Raw genomic sequence first — 26,147 nt, 5'->3', positions numbered from 1 at the left:
AGTGCTCATTACATCACATGCTCTCTGTAATGCCTATTGCCAAGTTACCGCATCCCCCATCGCCCTCCCCTCCAGAATTCTCAGTTTGTTTTCTACGGTTAAGAGTCTCTTCTGGTTTGTCTCCCTCTCTGATTTCATATTCTTTTATTTTTTCCCTCCCTTCTCCTATGCTCGTCTGTTTTATTTCTTTTTTTTTTTAAGATTTTATTTATTTATTCATGAGAGACACAGAGAGGCAGGCAGAGACATAGGCAGAGGGAGAAGCAGGCTCCATGCAGGGAGCCTGATGTGGGACTCAATCCCAGGACCATGAGATCATGCCCTGAGCTGAAGGCAGATGCTCAACCACTGAGCCACCAGGCATCCCCTCTGTTTTATTTCTTAAATTCCACATACGAGTGAGATCATAATTGTCTTTCTCTGATTGACTGATTTCGTTTAGCTTAATACCCCTGAGTTCCATATACATAGTTGCAAACAGCAAGATTTAATTATTTGATGCCTGAATAATATTTCCATTCTGATAATAATATTCATTCTGACTGGTATTAGATGGTACCTCATTGTGGTATTGATTTATACTTCTCTGATGCCAAGTGATGTTGAGCATTTTTCGTAATCTGTGGGCCATTGTATGTCTTCCTTGGAGAAATGTCTGTTCTTGTCTTCTGCCTATTTCTTAACTGGATTATTTGTTCTTTGGGTGTTGAGTTTGACAAGATCTTTATAGATTTGGGGCACTACCCCTTTATCTGATAAAATATTTGCCAATATCTTCCCCCATTCTGCAGGCTGTCTTTTGGTTTTGTTGACTGTTTCCTTTGCTGTGCAAAAGATTTTATCTTGATGATGTCCCAAAAGTTCATTTTTGCCTTTGTCTCCCTTGCCTTTGGAGACATATCTAGCAGAAGCTGCTCTGGATGAGGTCATAGAGGCTGTTGCCTGTGTTCTACTGTAGGATTTTGATGGACTCCTGTCTCACATTTAGGTCCTTCATTCATTTTATTTTATATATGGTATAAGAAAATGGTCCAGTTTCATTCTTCTGCATGTGGCTGTCCAATTTTCCCAACATCATTTGTTGAAGAGACTGTCTTTTTTCCTGGATATTCTTTCCCACTTTGTCAAAGATTAATTGTCCATAGAGTTAAGGGTCCATTTCTGGGTTCTATATCCTGTTCCATTGATCTATGTGTCTGTTTTTTTGTGCTAGTATCACACTGTCTTGATTATGACAGCTTTATAATAGAGCTTAATGTCATGAATTGTGATACCAGTAGCTTTGGTTTTCTTTTTCAAGACCCCTTTAGATATCTGGGGTCTTTTCTGATTCTATGCATATTTTAGGATTATTTGTTCCAGCTCTGTAAAAAATGTTGATGGTGGGGATTGAATTGAATGTATAGATTGCTATGGGGAGCATAGACATTTTAACAATATTTGTTCTTCCAACTCAAGAGTATAGAATGTTTTTCCATTTCTTTGTGCCTTCCTCAATTTCTTTTATGAGCATTCTGTAGTTTTTAGAGTACAGATCCTTTGCCCATTTGGTTAGATTTATTCCTAGGTATCTTATACTTTTGGTGCAGTTGTAAATGGGAGAGTTCCTTCATTTCTCTTTATTTTTTTTTAATTTTTTTTTTATTTATTTATGATAGTCACAGAGAGAGAGAGAGAGAGAGAGGCAGAGACACAGGCAGAGGGAGAAGCAGGCTCCATGCACCGGGAGCCCGACATGGGATTCGATCCCGGGTCTCCAGGATCACGCCCTGGGCCAAAGGCAGGCGCTAAACCGCTGCGCCACCCAGGGATCCCCATTTCTCTTTATTTTATCTCAGCATTAGTATACAAAAATTCCACTGATTTCTGTGCACTGATTTTATATCCTGCCACTTTGCTGAATTCCTGTATGAGTTCTAGCAATTTCAAGGTGGAGACTTTTGGGTTTTCCACATAGAGTATCACATCATCTGCAAAGATGTGAGAGTTTGACTTCTTTGCCAATTTGGATGCCTTTTATTTCTTTTTGTTGTCTGATTGCTGAGGCTAGGACTTCTAGTACTATGTTGAACAACAGTGATGAGAGTGGACATCCTTTTTTTTTTAATTTTTATTTATTTATGATAGTCACAGAGAGAGAGAGAGAGAGAGAGAGAGGCAGAGACATAGGCAGAGGGAGAAGCAGGCTCCATGCACCGGGAGCCCAATGTGGGATTCAATCCCAGGTCTCCAGGATCGCGCCCTGGGCCAAAGGCAGGCGCCAAACTGCTGCGCCACCCAGGGATCCCGAGAGTGGACTTCCTTGTCATGTTTCTGACCTTGAGGGAAAAGCTCTCGGTTTTTCCCATTGAGAATGATGTTTCCTGTGGACTTTTTGTATATAGCTTTTGTGATATGGAGGTATGTTCTCTCTATCCCTATACTGGAGAGAATTTTAATCAATTAACAGTGCTCTACTTTGTCAAATGATTTTTCTGTATCTGTTGAGGGGATCATATGGTTCATTACTTTCTTTTATTAATGTAGTGTATCACATTGATTGATATGTGGATGTTGAGCCCCTCTTGCAACCCAGGAATAAATCCCACTTGGTCATGATGCATAATCCTTTTAATGTACTGTAGGATCCTATTGACTAGTACCATAGAGATAATTTTTGCATCCATGTTCATCAGGGATATCCATCTGTAATTCTCCTTTTGGGTAGGGTCTTTCTCTGGTTTGGGGATCAAGGTAATCCTGGCTTCATAGAAAGAGTTTGCAAGTTCCTTCCACTCTATTTTTTTGAAGCAGCTTCAAAAGAATAGGTATTAATTCTTTTTTAAATGTTTGATAGAATTCCCCTGGGAAGCCACCTAGCCCTGGACTCTTTCTGGGAGATTTTTGAACGCTGTTTCAATTTCCCTGCTGGTTATAGGTCTGTTCACGTTTTCCATTTCTTCCTGTTTCAGTTTTGATTTGTAAATCTTTAGGAATGCATCAATTTCTTCCAGATTGCCTAATTTGTTAGCATATAGTTCCTCATAATATGTTCTTATAATTGTGTTTCTTTAGTGTTGGTTGTGATTTCTCCTCTTTCATTCATGATTTTTTTTAATTTGGGTCCTTTCCATTTTCATTTTGGTAAGTATGGCCAGTGCTTTATCCATCTTATTAATTCTTTCAAAGAATCAGCTCCTAGTTTCATTTGTCTGTCCTACTGTTCTTTTGGTTTATTTTTCATTGATTTCTGCTCTAATCTTTATTACTTATCTTCTCCTGCTTACTTTAGGCTTAATTTGCTGTTCTTTCTCCAACTCCTTTAGGTGTAAGGTTAGGTTGTATATTTGAGACTTTTCTTGTTTCTTGAGAAAGGCTTGTATTGCTATATACTTCCTTCTTAAGACTGCCTTTGTGGCATCCCAAAGGTTTTGAATGGTTGTGTTTTCATTTTCATTTGCTTCCATGAATTTTTAAAATTCTTCTTTCCCTGGTTGACCCATTCATTTCTTAGTAGGATGCTCTTTAACCTCCATGTATTTGTGTTCCTTCTACATTTCCTCTTGTGGTTGAGTTCAATTATGAAAGCACTATAGTCTGAAAATATGCAGGGAATAATCCCAATTTTTTGGTACTGGTTGAGACCTAATTTATGACCCAGTATGTGATCTATTCTGGAAAATGTTCCATGTGACTTGAGAAGAATGCATATTCTGTTGCTTTAGGATGGAATTCTATGAATATATCTGTTAAATCCTTCTGGCCCAGAGTGTCATTCAAAGCCTTTGTTTCCTTATTAATCTTCTGGTTAAATAATCTGTCCATTGCTGTGAGTGAGGTGTTAAAGTCCCCTACTATTATTGTATTATTATTAGTGTGTTTATTTAGCTTTGTTAATAATGGGTTTACATAATTGGCTGCTCCCAAGTTTGGAATATAAATATATATAAATGTTAAATCTTCTTCTTGTATAGACCCTTTAAGTATGATATAGTGTCCCTCATCATCTCTTATTAAAGTCTTTGGTTTAAAATCTAACTTGTCTGTTATGAGAATTGCTACCCCAGCTTTGTTTTGAGGTCAATTAGCATTATAAATGGTTCTCCACTCCCTCATCTCCAATCTGGAGATGTCTTTGGGTCTAAAATGAGTCTCGTGTAGATAGCATATCAATGTGTCTTGCTTTTTTATCCAATCTGATGCCCTGTGTCTTTCGATTGGAGCATTTTGCCCATTTACATTCAGAGTAACTATTGAATGAATAGTTACTATGAATTTAGTGCCATTGCATTACCTGTAAAGTCACTGTTTCTGTATATTGTCTCTGTTTCTTTCTGGTCTGTTAGTTTTGGGCACCCTCTTCACTTAAGGGATCTCCTTTCATATTTCTTGCAGGGCTGGTTTGGTGATCACAAATTCTTTTAGCTTCTGTTTGTCCTAGAAGTTCTTTATGAATAATACCCTTGCTGGATAAAGTCTTCTTGACTGCTTATTTTTCTCATTTAGCACCCTGAATATATCATGCCAGTCCTTTCTGACCTGCCAGCTCTCTGTGGATAGGTCTGCTGCCAGTCTAATGTTTCTGCTAAGGACCTTTTGTCCCAAACCACTTTCAGGATTTTCTTTTTATCTCTGAAATTTGCAAAGTTCATTATTACATGTAAGGTGTTGACCTGTTTTTGTTAATTTTGAAGGAAATTCTCTGTGTTTCCTGGACTTGAATGCCTGTTTCCTTCCCCAGATTAGGGAAGTTCTCAGCTATGATTTTCTCAAATATACTTTTTGACTCACTCCATTCCTCTTCCTCTGGGACCCCAATTATTCTAATATTTTTTCACTTTATAGTATCACTTATCTCTCAAATTCTCCCCTCATGATCCACCAGTTGTTTATTTCTCTTTTCCTCGGCTTCTTTATTCTCCATCATTTTGTCTTCCATATCACTGACTCTTCTGCCTCATTTATCATAGCAGTTAGACCCTCCATTTCTTATTGCATCTCAGTAATACCCTTTTATTTTGACCTGTTTAGATTTTAGTTCCTTTATTTCTCTATAAAGGGGTTCTCTAGTGTCCTCTATGCTTTTTTGAAGCCCAGCTATTATCTTTATAATTCTTATTCTGAAATCTAGCTCCAACATCTACTTTTATCCATTATGATTAAGTCCCTGGTAGTTAGTGCTGTCTCTTGTTCTCCTTTTTGGGGTGACTTTTCCATCTTGTCATTCTGTCAAGAGAAGAATAGATGAGTAATAGAACAAAAATGGCAACAAGCCCCCCAAAAATATACCCTAAACAAATCAGAAGAGACCAGAAACCAAAAAAGAAAAAAAAAGAAGAAAAAGGGGAAAAAAGAGAATATAATCAAACAGATGACTAGAACAAAGGAATACACTAGATCATGGGTGTATTTTTGTCTGATTGTTAGAAGAGATTAGGTCCCAAAATTGTAAAGAAAGAAAAAATTTATATATATATAAATATATATATATATCCCTTAAAATATATATATATCCCTTAAAATCGATTTAATAAAAGAGTTGATAAAATAAGAAATTAGTTGAAGGGACACCTGTGTGGCTTAGTAGTTAAGCATCTGCCTTCTGCTCAGGGCATGATCCTGGAGTCCCAGGATTGAGTCCCACATCCAGCTCCCTGCATGGAGCTTGCTTCTCCCTGTGCCTGTGTCTCTGTCTCTGTCTCTCTCTTTCTCATGTATAAATAAATAAAATCTTTAAAAAAAAAGAAATTAGGGGATCCCTGGGTGGCTCGATGGTTTAGCGCCTGCCTTCAGCCCAGCGGGCGTTATCCTGGAGACCCAGGGTCGAGTCCCATGTCGGGCTCCCTGCATGGAGCCTGCTTCTTCCTCTGCCTGTGTCTCTGCCTCTCTCCTCTGTGTCTCTCATGAATAAATAAATAAAATCTTTTAAAAAATAAAAAAGAAAGAAAGAAGAAAGAAAGAAAGAAAGAAAGAAAGAAAGAAAGAAAGAAAGAAAGAAAGAAAGAAAGAAAGAAAGAAAGAAGGAAGGAAGGAAGGAAGGAAGGAAGGAAGGAAGAAAGAAAGAAAGAAAGAAAGAAAGAAAGAAAGAAAGAAAGAAAGAAGAAAGAAAGAAAGAAAGAAAGAAAGAAAGAAAGAAAGAAAGAAAAAGAAAGAAAGAAAGAAAGAAAGAAAGAAAGAAAGAAAGAAAGAAAGAAAGAAAGAAAGAAAAAGAAAGAAAGAAAGAAAGAAAGAAAGAAAGAAAGAAAGAAAGAAAGAAAGAAAGAAAGAAAGAAAGAAATTAGTTGAAAAGGATAAAAGATTTTGAACTGAAAGACTAAAGAATCCTGAGGGGAAAAAAACATGAATTCAATATACTATTTTCCCCTAGCAGTGGAGTTTTACTGCTCTGTATGATGGGTAAACTTGGCAATAGCCAGATGTTCTTGCTAATCTTCTGGGGGAGGGGCCTGTTGCACTGATTATCAGGTGTCTTTACCCCAAAGGGATTTGCACCACCCCCTTGCCAGGTGGGGCCAGGCTCAGTGTAAGCAGCTCCAGATTGCTCTTTGTGGCTTGTGTTCCCGGAAGCCTTTCCACACCACTTTGGGATATGGAAATCAAAATGACGTTGGTTGTGCACCAGATCTCCAGCCCCAGAGCTGGGAACTCACACCTGCCCCTCCTCCTCATTGTGCTCTCAGGGAAAAGCAGTGAATCACTACTGTCTCGCTAGTCCCGTTCAGCACTCTGCACTCACCCAGCCTGTGACAAGCATTTCTATCTCAAGCACGCAATCCCATTTCAAGTCTCCAAACCCTGCAGGCTCCTGCAGCTCCCACTAATGCCACTCCTCCCAGATGAGAAGGGGAAGGGGATCTTGCCTGTTGTGTTGCTTGCTGGGCCCCTGCTCAGAGAGCAGATGCCCAACTATGCTGCTGTTTCTGGTTTCTGGCTATCCCAAGCTGAGAGCCCACTCCTGGGCTCACTGATTGCAGCAGGTTTCCCTGCTCTAATGTCTGGGAACTCTGCTGTAGACACTCGTATTCTTTCTGTGACCCGGAGGATCCTGAGACACACTCTCCCACCTAGGATTTGGCCCCCTTTGCTACCTGAGCACCTGTCAAGCCAGGGTGTATCTCACCAAAGCTGGACTTCTAAAAGTTCTGATTTCATACCCTGGTGCTCTATCACTTTCCAGTGCTGGCTGCCAGAGGTTCTGTCCCCACATGGTCTCTCTTCCAATATATCCTCCCAGATTCCCTTCTCCACACCTCCTACCTTACACAAAGTGGTCGCTTTTCTATTTGTAGAATTGCGGCTATTGCTTTCTTGGCTCTCAGATTGAGTTCACAGGTGTTCAGAATGATTTGATGCTTATCCAACTGAATTCCAGGGAGCAGACAAATCAAGGGTCCCCTATACCTCCACCATCTTCCCTTCCCCCGAATAGGGCTTAATAGAAGACATGCACGTCAGAAATGTGTGCTGGGGGTGGAGCAGAGGAGGGCTGTTCAACAATGTGACCACAAAGAGTAAGTGTCAGCAGAAATCCCACCTGGTCATTCAAACTAAGCTGACAAATTTTGTCATGACCTTGAATTCTTCAGGAAGAAAATGTGAATCTCAGATCCCAAGCTTTTCCTTAATAGAGAACAAATGTGTACTATTTTAACAAATGTCAAAATTTCACTGATCATTGCTTTTGTTTTTCTCTCACATACAAATGGAAACACTTTAATAACACAGCTCATACCATCTATTACCAAGAAACAAGGAAACACAGAACTTTTAGAATGCTGAATAAAAACAGGTGCCTTTAAGAAGTATATATATATATATACTTCTGTAGGTACCAATACAGTATATATATACTGTATTGGTACCTACAGAAGTCATACCAGCCTCTACAACAAACTCTGTATATATTTCCTCAAATGGAAATGTGGTCCATGAACAAAGTGTTAGTGAGGAAAGATGATACGAAGCCAGGAAACTACAGAGGGATTTGCCAGCAAGTCTCAGGATACACCGAGTTAATGAGGCAGATGCTGGGCTGTATTACTGTGCCTGCTGGGATGCACCATATGGAAATGCTCCACTTCCACTGAACAAAAACCCTTCCACAACTCCACACCCCTCTAAACATTTACATGCTCCTTTCTACCTCCCAGAGGGACCTGCTCACTCTCTAAACAGGGCTTTCTCCTACATTTGTGTCCTCAGCAAAGCTTGAGGTAGGACTTTCAGATCCAGCCTGTGACATTTCTATTGATAAGAACACTTTATCATCTATCCCTACCTCTCTGGGTCCTAGGCTGGCTTTTGTTAGTGTCTTGATTTTTTTACTTCTCCATTTATGAGGAGTTTATTGGGAAAGAAGCCAAACTCAATGTGTAAAATTGTGTGCTAACGAAAGAAAAAGAAAGAAAGAAAGAAAGAAAGAAAGAAAGAAAGAAAGAAAGAAAAAAAGAAAGAAAGAAATCTGAATTTCAAATTCCTACTCAGCCACTTAACTCACAGCACCATCCAGGAAAGTTACTAAATCTTTCTCATAGGGTTTCTGGGGACTACGGGAGGTTCCATACAGGACAGTTCTAGCACAGGGTCAACACATCACTGTGTCCTTTCCCATTACTACTAAAATGCTTCACTGAGCCATCTCAGCTAACACAGGAGCTCAGGGACTCTTGAAAAGTCACATCTTACATTATCCTCCAAACAACAGTAAAGTTTGCTTTATTTTGAAAAGCTAAAACTTGTGAATAGTAAAAGAGTTGAGAATAATAAACCAGAGGATATTTTTGCTCCAAGATTTTTCTTCATTCACATTAGAATATAGAAACATCTGAAGCAATAATTACAGTAATTTTAATATTCACCAAACTGTATGAACTTTCTACAAACTACAGATCTATATGTATAAAGTTGTATGATTATTATCTCATTTGTTATTATACAGTAATTAGATTTTAATAACATTATTACACTTTTAATTATTGCACATTACACTTCTGCCTAATGTGAGATTATTATCTCATTTGTTATCATACAGTAATAAGACATTTCTTCCAGTTCTCATGATAGGCATAGAGCTACCTATACTATCACTTAGAATGAAAAGGTGCTCAAAGATAGGTGTGTTTGAAGCAAAACCTAAAGGACAACGCAAGAATGTTATTACCAAGGAGGAGATAATAATGAATTCTTACGACATAGGTGTTTTGGTGAGGTCTAGTGGGATCTGATAGTTCTTTATACCAGGAACATAATAAAATGACACTGAAACAGATCATAATGAGATCTTTCCTTAGTCCTAAAGCAAACCTTCCTCCCCCATCCTTGCTTCTGGAGAATAAGGGGTGTCACTGCCTCCCCAGTCCTGATGTATACCCATCTTGGAGAAAATTCTGAGTAGTCATTGGCAATGCCAACCCTATGGATGCACATGTGTCTTCAGCTTGGGTTTGTAGATTGAGTAAACCCCTTTCTTGTCTCTTCACTGTTTTTATGTCCACTGTCAACTTGTTCAAATGGCTCTGATTTCTCTCCTTTGCTTTTCAGATACAGATAGCAAAATAAGAATATCTAAGGATCAAGTCTCCTTTAACTAAAGATATGAGGGAATGGCCCACATAGGTTGCAAACTGTCTGGGGTTTCCCTGGAGCAGCCTATTATGCATGGCATTAACAAAAAGAAGGGGAGCCCCTGAAATGAATCCTATATGGTTCAACCAATATTATCTGTAAAACAAGCCCAATTCTGGCTTGGACACAGATAAGAGAAACAACAGACATTTGCTTCGATGTGGATGGAACTGGAGGGTATTATGATGAGTGAAATAAGTCAATCGTAGAAGGATAAACATTATATGGTCTCATTCATTTGGGGAATATAAAAAATAGTGAAAGGGAATAAAGGGGAAAGGAGAAAAAATGAGTGGGAAATATCAGAAAGGGAGACAGAACATGAGAGACTCCTAACTCTGGGAAATGAACTAGGGGTAGTGGAAAGGGAGATGGGCGGGGGGTGGGGGTGACTGGGTGATGGGCACTGAAGGGGGCACTTGATGGGATGAGCACTGGGTGTTATTCTATATGTTGGCAAATTTAACACCAATAAAAAATAAATTTATAAAAAAAAGAGAGAGACAGCAGAGTCTTTTGCTTGATAATCAATAATGTCCTCAAGTCCAATTAAGTCACCTGCTATTGTGCCTGCTGAGATCTCACAATGTCACAAAGTCAGAAGGGACCTGTAAGAAAACCTTCTCTTTTACTAACACTCAACTACATCCTCACTTGTTCAACCACAGCAGACCTTTCCTACTCTTTTTTTTTATGATAGTCACACACACACAGAGAGAGAGAGAGAGGCAGAGACACAGGCAGAGGGAGAAGCAGGCTCCATGCACCGGGAGCCCGACGTGGGATTCGATCCCTGGTCTCCAGGATCGTGCCCTGGGCCAAAGGCAGGTGCCAAACCACTGCACCACCCAGGGTTCCCACCTTTCCTACTCTTAATCAAAGTTTCATAAACTCAGAATAGGAAGGGCTCTTTGGACATACATAGCTCAATGGCCACACAACAAATGTGAGATGTGAGAACCCAGGGATGGCAAATGCCTTGTCCAAAGCTAGTTGACCACAGAAGTACAGCTACACATAATTTGCTAAAGATCATAGAATAGCTCTCAAGGGGCTGCTTCTTTCAATGTATCAGAGAACTGGAATTTTTTTCAAATTTTGCTTTAAATAAGAATCTATTATTTCAAAGAGGATAGACTTCCACAAATTTCCTCTTATTCTAGGAAAAATAATGTCATTACACAGATTATTCCCGCATTTTGCATTATGTGGTAAAGAATCATTTTTTAAATAATAAATTTATTTTTTATTGGTGTTCAGTTTGCCAACATACAGAATAACACCCAGTGCTCATCCCGTCAAGTGCCCCCCTCAGTGCCCATCACCCACTCACCCCCAGCCCCCGCCCTCCTCCCCTTCCACCACCCCTAGTTCGTTTCCCAGAGTTAGGAGTCTTTATGTTCTGTGGTAAAGAATCATGTTGGTAAGATGTACAAGTACCTGATTAAAAAATAGAAAACATCGTTCACATTTCTCAAGTATATTTCTGTTGGCATGTTTGCATTTTGGTTACTGAAGAGTTTCCTCCTTCAGAAATACAATCCCAAATTACTAACGGAGCAGATCTGGTGTTTGTGAGAACAAAAGGGCTTTTCCTTTGATGCAATCTTTGAGCAGCTGCACACAATTGAACACCTGGAAATCAAAACCTCTTAATTCACAGACTACTTTTCTTAGTAATTAATATAAGTAGTTGGTTGACCAGTTACTCCCAATCTCTCTTTCTTTTTTTTCTTTTGCTTTTATTGTTTCTGTTTCCTATTGTTTCTGTGATTACTGCCTCATTGGAAAACAGACACTGTTGTCAATTAATGTGAGGAAAACTTACAAGATATCAGATGCTATGAAGCCTATATTGAAGGACTTCCAAGAGAATCCAGAAGATCAAATTGCCAGTAAAAGGTTTTACTGTTGGTCATGCCACAAACCTCAAGAGAAGGCTGACATTTTTGTAGAAGCTCTAACCACTGTGATAACTCAGTCTGGATCAAGATATTTGGACAAGGAACTAAGGTCATAGTAACTCCTCCAGGTAAGTAACTTTGCTCTGTTTTGACCTTGTGAATGAAAACCTGATAGCTGTTTTTTAGAAAAAATAATGTAGAATCACCTCAGCACATGGACAGTAATTTTGCAGCTACGGGTCCCTCTACATGGAAACACAACTACTTTTCAAATGGTTTATTTACTTTTCTACATGTAAGCAGATTAAAATTCTACTTTTAGAAAATATATGCATGCACTCAAAAATAGACTCAGGCTTGAAGTTAAAATCATTTTTAGGACCGTGCCTACAAATTGGTTGTGTGTGCTATTCGTTCAAGATGCTTTTCTTCTAATTGGTCTCTTAAGTGAGAAACACTTTGATGAAGTACCTCTAGTATTAATAGTGCTCCTTTCTTAATGATAACATGTTTCTCTAATAACATGCAAAATCTAAGTGATTACTTTTGATGTCTTTAACAGCAGTGTAAAAAATTTAACTCTTACAGTAAATGACTATAGAACATTAATAATCCCATTTATTACTCTAGCTAGGGGGAGGCTGACGCTGGTCAAAATTTGTGCTACTGCTAGTCTTGGGATATTACCTAAAGATGGTCCAGTTTAATGAAATTTGTGAGCTCAGTAAACCACTTCAGCTCCAAAGAGTCCATAAAAAGAGTCTGTCTGCATGGTTTTACACTTTCATTTGTTCATTTATTGTTTCAGCAAACATTTATTAAAGACAGTTTCTCTGCTGGATGCTGGAGATAAAAGGGTGAAGAAGACACAGTCTCAACACTCAAAAAGCCTCTAGTCTAAAGGGCAATTATTCTAGATTGTGGCTTCATTGAGTCCTATGTTGTTTTGGCTGGTGGGTGTGAGAGACACAGAACATCTTGGATTCATGAGCTCTTCTGTTTTCTTAATTTATGTAATACCAGTTGCTTATAAAATCCATATATTGGGACGCCTGGGTGGCTCAGTGATTAAGCGTCTGCCTTTGGCTCAAGGAGTGATCCTGGAGTCCCAGGATCGAATCCACATCAGTCTCCCTGCATGGAGCCTGCTTCTCCCTCTGCCTGTGTCTCTTCCTCTCCCTCTCTCTCTCTCTCTCTCTCTCTTTCTCTCTCTCTCTCTCTCTCTCTCTGTCTCTCATGAATAAATAAAATCTAAAAAAATAAAATCCATATATTTTGTTTAGTGGAAGAATTTGATAAAATGGCCTGAAACCATCCCACTAAGGAGAATCATAATAGCAGCCAAGATTTTTTGAGGAACAGGTCTTAGTGCATTTTCTCATTCCTCAACAGCCCTATATGGAAGATACTCTTATTCCAAATTCACTGATGAGCAAACAGGCTTGGAGAAGTTCAGTTATTTGCCTAACGTCACATGGCTTTTTACTATGGCAAAGAATGGGATCCAACAGAGACTCGTCCATGCCAAAGAGCATGGTTTAGACTATTATGTGGTATTTGAAACATTAAGCTGTAATTTTATATTCTGATATGTACTCTTTTGTAGCTTGACCTTTTAAATAGACTCTTTACATGAATGCTTAATTAGTAATAGCTCATAATTTGTATTACTACTCATGTGGAAAACAATGATTCAGCTTCTAATCATGGCATTAAAATACCTCTCTCCCTCACACAAGATCAGGTAAGTCATGCCGAATACACATTTATTAAATTCTCGCAGTGTGATTTTTTGGGTATTTCTATAAAAGTACAAGTCCTTTTGACATTAGTGCATTCAATCTTCTTTCTGTATTGGCAACAAATTTTCTGGAAATATTGAGAATTTTTGCATCCATGTTCATCAGGGATATTGGTCTATAATTCTCCTTTTTGGTGGGGTCTTTGTCTGGTTTTGGAATTAAGGTGATGCTGGCCTCATAGAATGAGTTTGGAAGTACTCCATCTCTTTCTATCTCTCTGAACAGCTTTAGTAGAATAGGTATGGTTTCTTCTTTAAACGTTTGATAGAATTCCCTAGGGAAGCCATCTGGCCCTGGACTTTTGTGTCTTGGGAGGTTTTTGATGACTGCTTCAATTTCCTCCCTGGTTATCGGCCTGTTCAGGTTTTCTATTTCTTCCTCTTCCAGTTTTGGTAGTTTGTGGTTTTCCAGAAATGTGTCCATTTCTTCTAGATTGCCTAATTTATTGGCGTATAGCTGCTCATAATAAGTTTTTAAAATCGTTTGTATTTCCTTGGTATTGGTGGTGATCTCTCCTTTCTCATTCATGATTTTATTAATTTGAGTCTTCTCTCTCTTCTTTTTAATAAGGCTGGCTAATGATTTATCTATCTTATTAATTCTTTCAAAGAACCAACTCCTGGTTTTGTTCATCTGTTCCACAGTTCTTCTGGTCTCTTTTTCGTTGAGTTCTGCTCGAATCTTTATTAACTCCCTTCTTCTCTTGGGTGTAGGATCTATTTGCTGTTTTTTCTCTAGCTCCTTTAGGTGTAAGGTTAGCTTTTGTATTTGAGTTCTTTCCAGTTTTTGGATGGATGCTTGTATTGCGATGTATTTCCCCCTCAGGACTGCTTTTGCTGCATCCCAAAGATTTTGAACGGTTGTATCTTCATTCTCATTAGTTTCCATGGATCTTTTTAACTCTTTCCTAATTTCCTGGTTGACCCTCTCATCTTTTAGCAGGATGGTCCTTAACCTCCACGTGTTTGAGGTCCTTCCAAACTTCTTGTTGTGATTTAGTTCTAGTTTCAAAGCATTATGGTCTGAAAATATGCAGGGGACGATCCCAAACTTATGGTATGGTTCAGACCTGATTTGTGACCCAGTATGTCGTCTATTCTGGAGGAAGTTCATGTGCACTTGAGAAGAATGTGTATTCAGTTGTGTTTGGATGTAAAGTTCTGTAGATATCTGTGAACTCCATCTGGTCCAGTGTATCATTTAAAGCTCTCATTTCTTTGGAGATGTTGTGCTTAGAAGACCTATCGAGTGTAGAAAGCGCTAGATTGAAGTTACCAAGTATAAGTGTATTATTATCTAAGTATGTCTTAACTTTGGTTATTAATTTATTGATATACTTGGCAGCTTGCACATTCAGATCCTCTTGTTGGATAGATCCTTTAAGTATGATATAGTGTCCCTCTTCATCTCTTACTACAGTCTTGGGGATAAACTAATTTATCTGATATAAGGATGGCTACCCCTGCTTTCTTTTGAGGACCATTTGAATGGTAAATGGTTCTCCAACCTTTTATTTTCAGGCTGTAGGTGTCCTTCTGTCTAAAATGAGTCTCTTGTAGACAGCAAATAGATGGGTCCTGCTTTTTTATCCAGTCTGAAACCCTGAGCCTGTTGATGGGGTCATTAAGCCTATTCACATTCAGAGTTACTATTGTAAGATATGAATTTAGTGTCATCATGATACCTATTCAGTCCTGTTTTTGTGGATTGTTTCCTTGGACTTCCTCTTTCTTTTACAGATCCCCCTTAATATTTCTTGCAGAGCTGGTTTGGTGGTCACATATTCTTTCATTTTCTGCCTATCTTGGAAGCTCTTTATCTCTCCTTCTATTCTGAATGAGAGCCTTCCTGGATAAAGTATTCTTGGCTGCATGTTCTTCTCATTTAGGACCCTGAATATATCCTGCCAGTCCTTTCTGGCCTGCCAGGTCTCTGTGGAGAGGTCTGCTGTTACACTAATATTTCTCCCCATGAAAGTCAGGGATTTCTTGTCTCTTATTGCTTTAAGGATCTTCTCTTTATCTTTGGAATTTGCAAGTTTCACTATTAAATGTCAAGGTGTTGAGCGGTTTTTATTGATTTTAGGGGGGAATCTCTCTATCTCCTGGATCTGAATACCTGTTTCCCTTCTCAAGTTATGGAAGTTCTCAGCTATGATTTGTTCAAATACACTTTCTGGACCTCTGTCCCTTCCGGCGCCCTCTGGAACCCCAATTAAACGTAGATTTTTCCTTCAGGCTGTCCATCTTGCTCCACCTCCCCAATTTGCTGGAAATATTGAAGCTAGCAGAAGAACTGGAGCTAGTATACAACATGCATGACTAAATTGCATAACTTAGAGCTGACTTTCCACTTATTCTGGGACAGCTGCAGAAAGACCAAACCAAATAGTATCCAATAGTATCCTCTGATGAGCAGTTCATAACTGTAAATCAATACCCTAGAAACTGTTAAGATAATATTGAGTTCAAAGAGGTGATCTTTCAGGAATAAATAGGTTAAGAGATTATCATTAAGATGTCAGACCCTGTAACAACTCATTTGGTCTCCAGTTAGTGGGGATTGGATTCTGGAAATAGCTTGCTTTACAGTCAAACAAGATACCCACCCCTCAATTTGTAGAAAGAAAAAAAATACCTGTAAAAATATTGAATATTTACTAAATATTCTTTGTTCCTCTTTGAAAATAAAAGAAATCATGGCTGTATATCTCAAGTAAAGGAGTTATATCATACAAGAAAACCTTTAGGAAAGAGATTTCTAAGGGCCAAGAAAATGATGAGAAAAAGTGAAATCATACTCTCCAATTTGTGTGAGTCAGATAAGAAAGACAGACCCAAGCTGCCCAGGCAGAGAGGGGTTATTTCATCAATTCTTGACTATGTTCATTTCTAACGTGATTTTTCTTGAGTTTCATCTTTGCTTAATGTTAGCAGGGTCCATTTTTATATATTTATGTAATATTGAAAAAATATAAGCGCAATTTTAAAAGAGGCACAAAGAGAGATTTTTATAAAAGCTTTTCAGGCAAGATTAGTATGGCTAGAGCAAAATCAAAGCATTTGGTTGTGGCACAAAGCTCAGGGTTACAGGTAAATTTCTTTATATTCCTCAGTATAAGATAGGGAGGCGAGGCAGATGAGGCAGGGGCTGCTGGCTAGGTGCTGGTGCTGGCTCAGAATTCTAGGATTGTTCCCAATTTGGTCACATATAGCAGCAGGATCCTTGGGGAGGTAAAGGACTCTGTCCTAGTCCTTGGGGGGAAGGGTAGTTGCTGTTTGATCTAGCATAGAAGACATTAACAAGGAGCTAACTGGGGGTCCCTAAGGGATGGAGATATTAGGGCCATTTGGGATTTCTGTGTTGAAAGTTTGCTAGAGAGGGATGCCTGGGTGGCTCAGTGGTTGAGCAGTCTGCCTTTGGCTTAGGGCGTGATCCTGGAGTCCTGGGATCGAGTCCTGCATCAGGATCCCCACCGGGAACCTGCTTCTCCCTCTGCCTATGTCTCTGCCCTTCTCTGTGTGTGTCTCATGAATAAATAAGATCTTTAAGAAAAGAAAGTTTTGTAAAGAGGTTTGAACGTCCTATTTATTTGACTTCAAAAATAACCAATGAAAAAGAATGAACAAAAAAATGCTAAACTTTCATTTAGTCAGAGGATGATTAATAACAAGTATCAAAACATTTAACTGTGTAAACATATTCAAGGATGTTATAAGCTAAGTTTTCCCCCTAAACTCAATCTACTATATTTGTTCATTCTTCACTAGCCTTAGAGATGAAATTTTGCCTGAATGAGGGAAAATATATCACAGGGATGTTTCTAGCATACTAGGTCTACTCAAATAAAATTTTCAAGAATTTTCACAAAGATGAAAATTGAAACATTGAAAAAATGAAATAAATATATCTTTCTTTCCTTAGTGGTTGTGATGATAGGCACATATGAATTCATAAACTGAAAAGCAAGTTTCTGGACCTCTTTTTTCCACCTGACTGCCTAATCAATGTATGTTCTAGCAATCAAATTAAACAAGTTAAACAGTGGAATGGCTCAGTCAACCATTCTACTGACAAAATTGTGGAAGTTCAAGATTAATTTTATCCAAAAGAATAAAACATCAAGACTATAGCTAAGGAAAAGTCACAGGGCGTTAAAACGTGTACTATTATCCTGAAACCTTTCAAGTTCATCATTTGATTTTCAATTTCTTAAGTGTAACAAATCAGAAGTATTCCTATAAAAAACAAAATTTCTAAGATGAAAATTAGATTCCTTAATATATTGACTAGAGGCTAAAATTATGTAACTACCATGTACAATTGAAAAATTGATCTTTATTTAACATGCTTTTTAAATTACAAGCAAAGCATATGGTTGGAGATTGTACAGTGCCTTACTATTATAATTAATAAAATACTATTTCTCAAAGCAAGATGTATAAACTTAAAATAAGCATGTTATGACCTAAATCTACTTAAACCATGAATAAGAACTCACTGTTTCCCTGCTGATTTAGTATAAAAATCAGGAGCTTTGCCACCCAGGTATAAATTCTCTTGCATTATCCAGTCCCTCAAAAAATAGAGTATTAAGAGCCCCCCCCTAAAAATTTTTTCTCTTTCCTTTATCAAATGAGAAATCCAATTCCCTTTTTCTTAAGAAATTGAATTATTAAACTAGTCCAAAGAGAAGATAATAAAAACACTAGAAAGAGCTGTGGAAATCAATTTTAAGAGAGTTCTAACATTTGTAATTTCAACCATTAAATCAACAGTAAATGTATAATTAAGTAACATACCAACATTCAAGTGACATGACCTTTAAAACTATGATATCTTGATATATATTTTGACATTTTATCTGCAAGAAACTCTGGAATCATAACTTTTAACACTATACCAGTTTTATGTGTACTTTATTCAGCTGGTGAAATCACAGTATATTGTGGCATTCTAAAACTGTTTGGCAGCTTTTTAGGGCACATTCAACTTTGAGGGGAATTCTAGAAGTCAAAATAAATTATGTCTTCTTAGTTATACTTAAACTACAAATGATATTCCAAAATAAAATGTGCTTTTGGTAAACATTTTCCAAAGCAAAACAAGATTCTGATAAGTGCGTTATTTGATAAAGTTAATATAAAGGCATTTTTGAAAATAATATTTTTTCATAGCAGTCTTGGAAATACTGCCCCTTAGCTTCCAAATTCAAGACATTGTAAATAATTGGGAGGCAGTTATAAACATTGTCCTACTCAAAACCCTGGAGTTGTTCAGATGTAAGACATCTCAGTCTTACAATCAGAACAATCAAGTAGGAGACCTCCATACTTCAGAAGTGCGTATGGGATTCATATCTGAAGATTTAAAGATCAACTTGATAGATTGTCAAGTACACATGGAAGTAGATTCCCATATAAAAGGAGTGTGTACTGTTTAATAAAATCTCATATATTAATCTAGACTCTGCCACTTAATAGCTGTGACTTGAGGCAAGTTATATGATTTCTGGTACCTATTTTCCCACTGAAAATAAGAACAATCAATACCTCATAACTCATTGTGGATGGAAGACTATAATAAGCACTAATTCAATGGCAAGTTTCCTTCATTTCACTCTGTGCTAAGTGGTTCTAAAGTACACAATGTCTGTTTTTCTCTAATAATGTTATTAATTGATATTCCATTTTCCTTCACAGATAGAAGCCTTGATACAGACATTTCCCCCAAGCCCACAATTTTTTTCCCTTCAATTGCTGAAATAAAACTCCATAAGACTGGAACATATCTTTGTCTTGTTGAGAATTTTTTCCCTGAAGTTATCAAGATACATTGGAAAGAGAAGAATGGCCAAATGATTCTGAAATCCCAGCAGGGAGACACCGTGAAGACTAATGACACATTCATGAAATTCAGCTGGCTGACCGTGGCAAAAAAGTCAATGGCTGAAGAACAACAATGTATCATCACACACGAGAATAATAAAGAAGGGATTAATAAGGAGATTCTTTATCGTTCAATGAAGAAAGGTATGTGATATAGAAATAGAAATATAATCTTGCAGTGCTCTTTTTTTGAAGGAAATACTCCAGCTTTTCTGTGAAATATTAATGAAAAGAAACAAATAGAAATCTTTCTAAACTGTTAATGATAGCATAAATGTGCTGCTTTTCCCCCCATGGATTGAAATATTCATGGTTTTGGAACATTAAAAAAGAAAAAGGAAAAAGACAAATTCACTTACCCTTTGTTGCCTCAGTTTTTCATTCAAAATATGAAGGGTACAGTGATTTTTTTTTTTTAGGGTCATTGTAGGGATTAAATGAAACAATGCACATGAAAGCATCTCGCAACTTTGCACAACATAAATGCTCAAGAAGAGAGTCTGTTTTTGATGATCTTACTTGATCAAGACATAAAAACAATCACACATCTTTCAGGAATGTTCTACTCAGAAGTCAAAGCCCCTCTTACTTCAATCTGGTCTACCTCAGGTATAACCTGTCAATGATGAGTTGGTGGCAAAATGCTATTCATTTGACGGAACCAGATCCCAACTCAACAAAAAATAGAATAATTTGGGTGCTGAGGGTTTAGTACGGCCCTGTGGTTTTTAGATTTGAATTTTATATATCACCATAAAGCAAAATTTGGCAAATAAAGTTTGGGTGAGGCTGATGTGTAAATACATTTTTCATTCTACACAATGAACATATTTCTTAACTTTGATAAATGTTGCTCAGCAAAAATTTACTGTAATACTAGCATGTGCCAGGTCTGGAAGGGATGCAGGATGAACCACTCTCCCAAGGAGGATCACTACAGTAGAGAGAACATATTTTTCCTAATCACTCAGGGTCACTCATGATTCAGGTATGGTGTCCCAAATTAAGCTCATTGGTGCAGAGTATGGACATATTTAGACAGTGTGGGCAGAAGGCTGAATGTGACTGGCCCAGCTGTGGTCCAGTAACTCGCTGGGCTGAGAAGTCAAGTCATGAGTATGAACATCACAGATCAAGGCCTCAGAGGACCCATAAGAAGGAACCAGTTTGCACTTTTCCCTGTGTTTCACAAGCCCTTGGGAAGCAGTGGGGAACACGCACATAACAAGACGTGCAAAGACTTTTGCAGCATGCCACTCAGAATTCCTGAAGGTAATCTATATCTTCTTGAATCCTTGGTTTTTCCAATGATCAAATTAGGATGAAACACTTATCTTTGCTTTGTCCTGGCATGTGATGAAGAGGAAATGCAAACATGTCAGTGAAAATGCTTGATTTTGAAAGCATGACATGGGTGTATTTATTCATGTTTATTGCATTTATGTTTATCTTTGCCTAAAATAACTGAACCGATTTTACAAACAGCCCTAATTTTTTATTTCTATAGCTAAGAAACAGAGAGAAGGCAAATGAGCGAAGCACAAGTTTAATCACTGGGCTGAAGTTCTTTAGGTATTAACTTTTATAGTAATCAAAGTAAAAATATACTATAATAAGTTCCATGGTGATGATTACAGAAAAGGGAGAAATTCTTATTCATGATGTGTTTCACATGAGAATTAATTTCTGAAAGGAATGTCTCCCGAAGTCTTCTCCTAGAAACAAAGCTAATGAGGGCATTTCTATTAATGCCTTTCATCATCAAATTTCTAATGCTGTTGCTTGTAAGTTTTTTGTTTGTTCTTTTTGGTTTTGTGAAAGCTGAAAATATATAGAATGTGTAAGTACAAATCCACAAAGTGATTTTGAACAGATAAAACTATCTGGTCCAAATTTTCAACCAAGTTTGATGGAGAAAGCGAATCTAGGGTACACTCACAGATTTTAATTTGAAAAATTGTTAACCCTAATCAAATTGTTAACCCTACATCAATCATTGCATGGTGGAGAGATATTTTTATTTCTCTTTTAATGGGTAAAGCCATTGTATGGAAAAGAAAGGGACTTTAAGACACTTTAAAGTCAGTTCTTGATATTTTAACATCTAAACATAATTATATAGATATTTTATTTCGAGGACTTACCCTAGGGTACCCTAGGTGTACCCTAAAGCCTACACCTCAAACCCATTTTTTTAAGAACACACCAAAATAAGGCTTGTGGAGTGCATCAATTTGCACACCAGAACCATGTCTTTGTGTGGACAAGAACATATCCAGCAGAAAAAAAATAAACCAAAACACCTTGTAACTTTCTCTTCCTACATCCGATGGTCAAAGGAATTTTGTCTTTGCATGTATGTTGGGCATTTTTTTTTTACACTATAGAGAAATGCAACTCTCACCTCAGGTTTTATATATTCAGAAACCTATATTTATTACTCGGTCTATCTTCTGTCCCTGGAAAGAAGTACACTGAAATGCTGAGCTTCTGCAAGGAAAAGGTCATTTGCTAAGACTCATTATGATATCGGGAAGAGATGATGCCTGGAGTCCACAATGGTGAAGTATGCTTGATTTCTATAGATTATTTTACAAAGTACTTTCCACATGCTCTAGCTCATCTAAACCCCGACAAGTGACCTCTGAATGCTGGCTCTGCCAGTCACTGGTATGACTCATGGCTAGTTAATTACTCACTAAAACTTATTTCCTCAAGTCTAACATGGAGTTTTCCAAATTTGTCTCATATCGTTGTCCCTGGGGGATCAGATGAGATAATGCACGTAGGTGCCTAGCACAGTAATAATCACCCAATAGGAATTGGCTTTCATTAGCTTTATTGTCATGTCCGCAAACAGCATCCCCACTTCAGAAGATCATTTGGGAGTTGGGAATAATGGGGCATACACGATTTGGAAAGGTAAGGCTTTCCTCTTTAACTTAGACAGAAATTTACCTAAATCAAACAACCAAACTTCTTCAAACATGTAAGATTTTACTGCGAATTCTAGGCTTGGGCAAATTCATTTGAATTCATTTTATAACAACCCTTCATGTCAACAGTGGGTGCTGACAACTGCACAGAAGCCACTGTTTCTGGTTATTTTTCCATTCACAAATATTTATAGAACACCTATAGTGCAGCAAGCACTGGGCTGGGAGCTATGAGCATAGATGGAAAACAAGATAGTCTTAGACATTACCCTCTAGTTGTGAGAAAAGAGGGAAAAAACCGCATCATTCATGAATTTCAACATCTTCAAGCGCCAAAATACAACGTATGAGTTGACCTACTGAATTACACAGAATCAAATCAAGCATTTCTGGAATTGTGGGACTCATGTTTGTAATGACTCTCCTCTCGGTTATATTTCTCTTTTTTTTAATTTTTTTTTATTATTTTATTTATGATAGTCACACACAGAGAGAGAGAGAGAGGCAGAGACACAGGCAGAGGGAGAAGCAGGCTCCATGCACCAGGAGCCCGACGTGGGATTCGATCCCGGGTCTCCAGGATCGCGCCCTGGGCCAAAGGCAGGCGCCAAACCGCTGCGCCACCCAGGGATCCCTCGGTTATATTTCTATCCACAACATAGACACATGTCAAATAATGATTATAAACATTTGAATAATATTTGCTCTCATTTGTTTTAGAGCTCACTGCTATTAATTCTACAAAAACTGATGATGGTAAGTTTTTGTCCATGTTTGCCTTTATGTTATGTTATAGCATCTTTTCCTCCTTGACCAAATCACCCTTTGAACTCCCCTGGCTTCAGTGAGAAACCTCAGAATGGCTGGCTCTTGCAAAATAGACTGAGTGATATTTGAAGTCAATCCGTCATTTCTCAGGAGTCATGTTCACACAGTAAATACTGGGTTGGGTATGAGAAGACTATGAATTAGGGGTGCAGTGATGTGCTCTGAATTCTTTCAACAATGAAGGAATTTCTGTGGCCTTTTTTTCTACTGACTGAGGAAAACATGGTATCAAGTTTTTTTTTAAGTCTTTCTTCTTGCTGGTAGTTAATTATATGAACTGACATTAAGAGGTTCTTGTACAGAAGGTGTTGTGCTGCACTGTGAGTGCATTTTGTTTAATTTTCTTAATACTCACTGGAAGTATTTTATTCCCATTTTACAAATGAGGCAATGAGCTAAAAAGAATTCAATCCCTGCACCACACCACACAGTGAGATCTGGGGCTTCAACCCAGACTGTCTGAATCAACAATTCACACACTTACTCAGTTTTCTTTTTTTTTTTTTTTTAAGATTTTATTTATTTAATCATGAGACACACACAGAGAGAGAGAGAGGCAGAGGCACAGGCAGAGGGAGAAGTAGGCTCCATGCAGGGAACCTGACGTGGGACTAGATCCCGGGTCTCCAGGATCACGCCCTAGGCCAAAGGCAGCGCTAACCACTGGACCACCGGGGCTGCCCCACTTACTCAGTTTTCTATTCTTCCTCTGTGATGTCATCATAGACCAAGAAATCCCAAAGCCAAGGCCCTGAGACAGGTGCACACATGGGGAATCAGTGTGAGTGCAGGGCTTCCAGTGCCACAGACTGGGCATTAATCCCAGTTCTTTAATTATTAGTTGCAAGAATGCAGGTACAGTAGTTACATTTCCTGAGCCAAGCAGGGATAACAAGAACAACGTTTCACTCAGCTACTAAAGACATAATGTCACATATGTGGAATGTCTATCATGGGGTATATCATTGGCTCTCATCAGACCCTGCTCATATGCCTTCCATGTCCCATCCCAAGGGGCTCCTAGAACTTAGCTAACATATTACCTAGCCAAGGGCAAGAAGTTATGAATACAGTACAACTTGAATTAGCTTTCCACACCAAGGATTAATGATTCTGGAGTTCCTTCGCCCTGAAGATAAAGCATGTAGAAGAAATTTCCACAGGAACAGACTTGGCCTTGTAGTTCATTGAGTAGCCAGTCTGGTCCACCATCCTTGTCATTAATTATTTCTTCATATCAAATATTTTTTTCAAAATCTCAGAGGATATTAAAGACAATTATCCTATTACATCATAGCTATAATTAAGGTATTCAGGAAAGACAAGGGAATGAGTTTGATCTCTTAAAGTTGCAGAGAATTTCAATTAACCCCTTTCTTCCACCTTATTATTTTTTAAGTTATTTAAATTGCAATTAGTTAACATACAGTGTAATATTAGTTTCTGGTGTACAATATAGTGATTCAACACTTCATACATTAGTTGGCGCTCATTGCAACAAGTGCCCTCTTTACTAAAATCTCCCACCTACTCCACTGTGAGTACAACCAAATTTCCAAAGATTGTCCCCTTGTTACAAATCTCATTAATGCATGATGTGTAATGGCTAAAATGCTTCTAAATCAGCAATTCATCTTTATATTTATGCTTAACTGTTTATTGTCGGGGTATTTATTGCACGTGGATGTTCAGAATTACAGAATAGGTAAATGTGTTCTTGGATATTACGTTGCTGGGATAAAATCTGGCTTGTGGGACTCAGTAGTCGTATGACATCAGGGAAGTTGCTTCTCTGTCCTCAACTTATTTGTGAAATGGAATGAAAATAATCTCCTGGGTTACTGAAAAATTAAGTAACATATTAAAGCTTTGCACACAAAGCTCTCAGATTAAATGTTTGGCATTAGTGGTCCATATTAGCTATTATTACTTAGAGACATGGTGAAGAAATAGTAAAAGTTACTTACCACCAGTGCTTTCTTCAGGTTGACTCATTCATCTAAGACCTAATCTTACTTTGTAATACTTTGTAATATTGCAGGTGAATTTCCTGGAGGTTGTTGTTTGACTTGATATACAAGCTAGATTCTGAGTTGTCTTGGTGGTGATGGTGGTGGTGGATAGTTTACTATCAGGTTGTTTTGTTGTTGGGGTGTCCCTTCAACCTAGATCAGAAATGTATAATGTGACCTGTCTCTCATTAATAAGCCTTCATCTTTCAAAAGAACAGAAGATACTAATAAATGACTTCTTTTAGACATACTACAGCTACAGCTGAAGACCACCTCTGCCTACTACACCTACCTCCTCCTCTTCCTCAAGAGCCTGATGTACTCCATCATCACCGCCTTCTGTCTGTTTAGGAGACCAGCGCCCTGTGGCAATGGGAAGAGTTCCTAACACATGGTGGCACCAAAGGTCCATTGGCTTTTGTCGCTAAAAGTGTTTGCTGAGGATCTAACTGGGCTTGCCAAAACCAGAGTTTTGGGTTATTTCAGTTCACATGTGTCTTCTTCAATTGTGTCATTATTGCAGAACAGGTTTACAAACCCCTGGGCAAACAGAAACTTCCACTCTGCACCAAGAACAAATTCTGCCATGACTCAGTGGTGGGGCCGGGGGCCATTCACAGAGGCATCAGCACTGCTCTCTCCTTAATGTCCACCGGTTCCTCCCTCTACCCAGTACCCATGCCTCTGAGTACAGCCAGCATATAGCTTCTAGTCACATCCCCCAGGGCTCTTTAACTGGATAACTGCCTGGAAGCCTATTTACACATCCAGAACCTGCCATCTTTGCTACCTAAAGCTTGTACTGTCTTACATAATAGGCACAATAAAAACAATTAAATGTCGACTTTTGCCTCTGTGTACTATCTTTTGGCGCAATCTGAGAGTCCAAGATAAGGGACCATGACAACTTCCAATTCAGTGCTGGTTGTAATACTGCTCAACTCCACATTTCTACTTCTTGCCCTGAGGTAATCCTTATGATGCTTTCTTTGGGGCACTGGCCCCGGGAGAGCCATAACCAGTGAATATGCCCAGGTTATTTCCCCTTCAAAGGTCAGCAGATTCATACTCATTTAAGACACTCTGGTGGTGACTGATGGGTGACCTCAGACCTTATAGCAGTGTTTCATGGGTACCATGTTTCCTGATTTCATAAGAACCCCATGAGAGCTGC

General features: G+C 38.3%; 1 long non-coding RNA gene and 1 gene segment (V, D, J or C); one reads left to right on the top strand and one right to left on the bottom strand.

Moving 5' to 3' along the window:
* Positions 1-900, bottom strand: part of LOC140613126 (uncharacterized) — a 28,464-nt gene extending 27,564 nt beyond the window's left edge. Inside the window, exon 1 of the long non-coding RNA XR_012014260.1 lies at positions 560-900. This is a non-coding gene — a long non-coding RNA (uncharacterized lncRNA). The remainder of the gene's footprint in view (positions 1-559) is intronic.
* A 10,546-nt stretch (positions 901-11,446) lies between these two features.
* Positions 11,447-25,817, top strand: LOC140613250 (T-cell receptor gamma chain C region C10.5-like). The segment is given in 5 exon segments: positions 11,447-11,505; positions 11,559-11,635; positions 19,012-19,341; positions 22,854-22,889; positions 25,219-25,817. Coding segments are annotated over 5 exon segments (645 nt in total).
* The last annotated feature ends 330 nt before the right edge of the window (positions 25,818-26,147 follow it).

The sequence above is a fragment of the Canis lupus genome, chromosome 21, assembly GCF_048164855.1.
Source record: "Canis lupus baileyi chromosome 21, mCanLup2.hap1, whole genome shotgun sequence".
NCBI classification, from domain to species: domain Eukaryota; kingdom Metazoa; phylum Chordata; class Mammalia; order Carnivora; family Canidae; genus Canis; species Canis lupus.
This window is presented reverse-complemented; position numbering and strand designations above follow the sequence as displayed.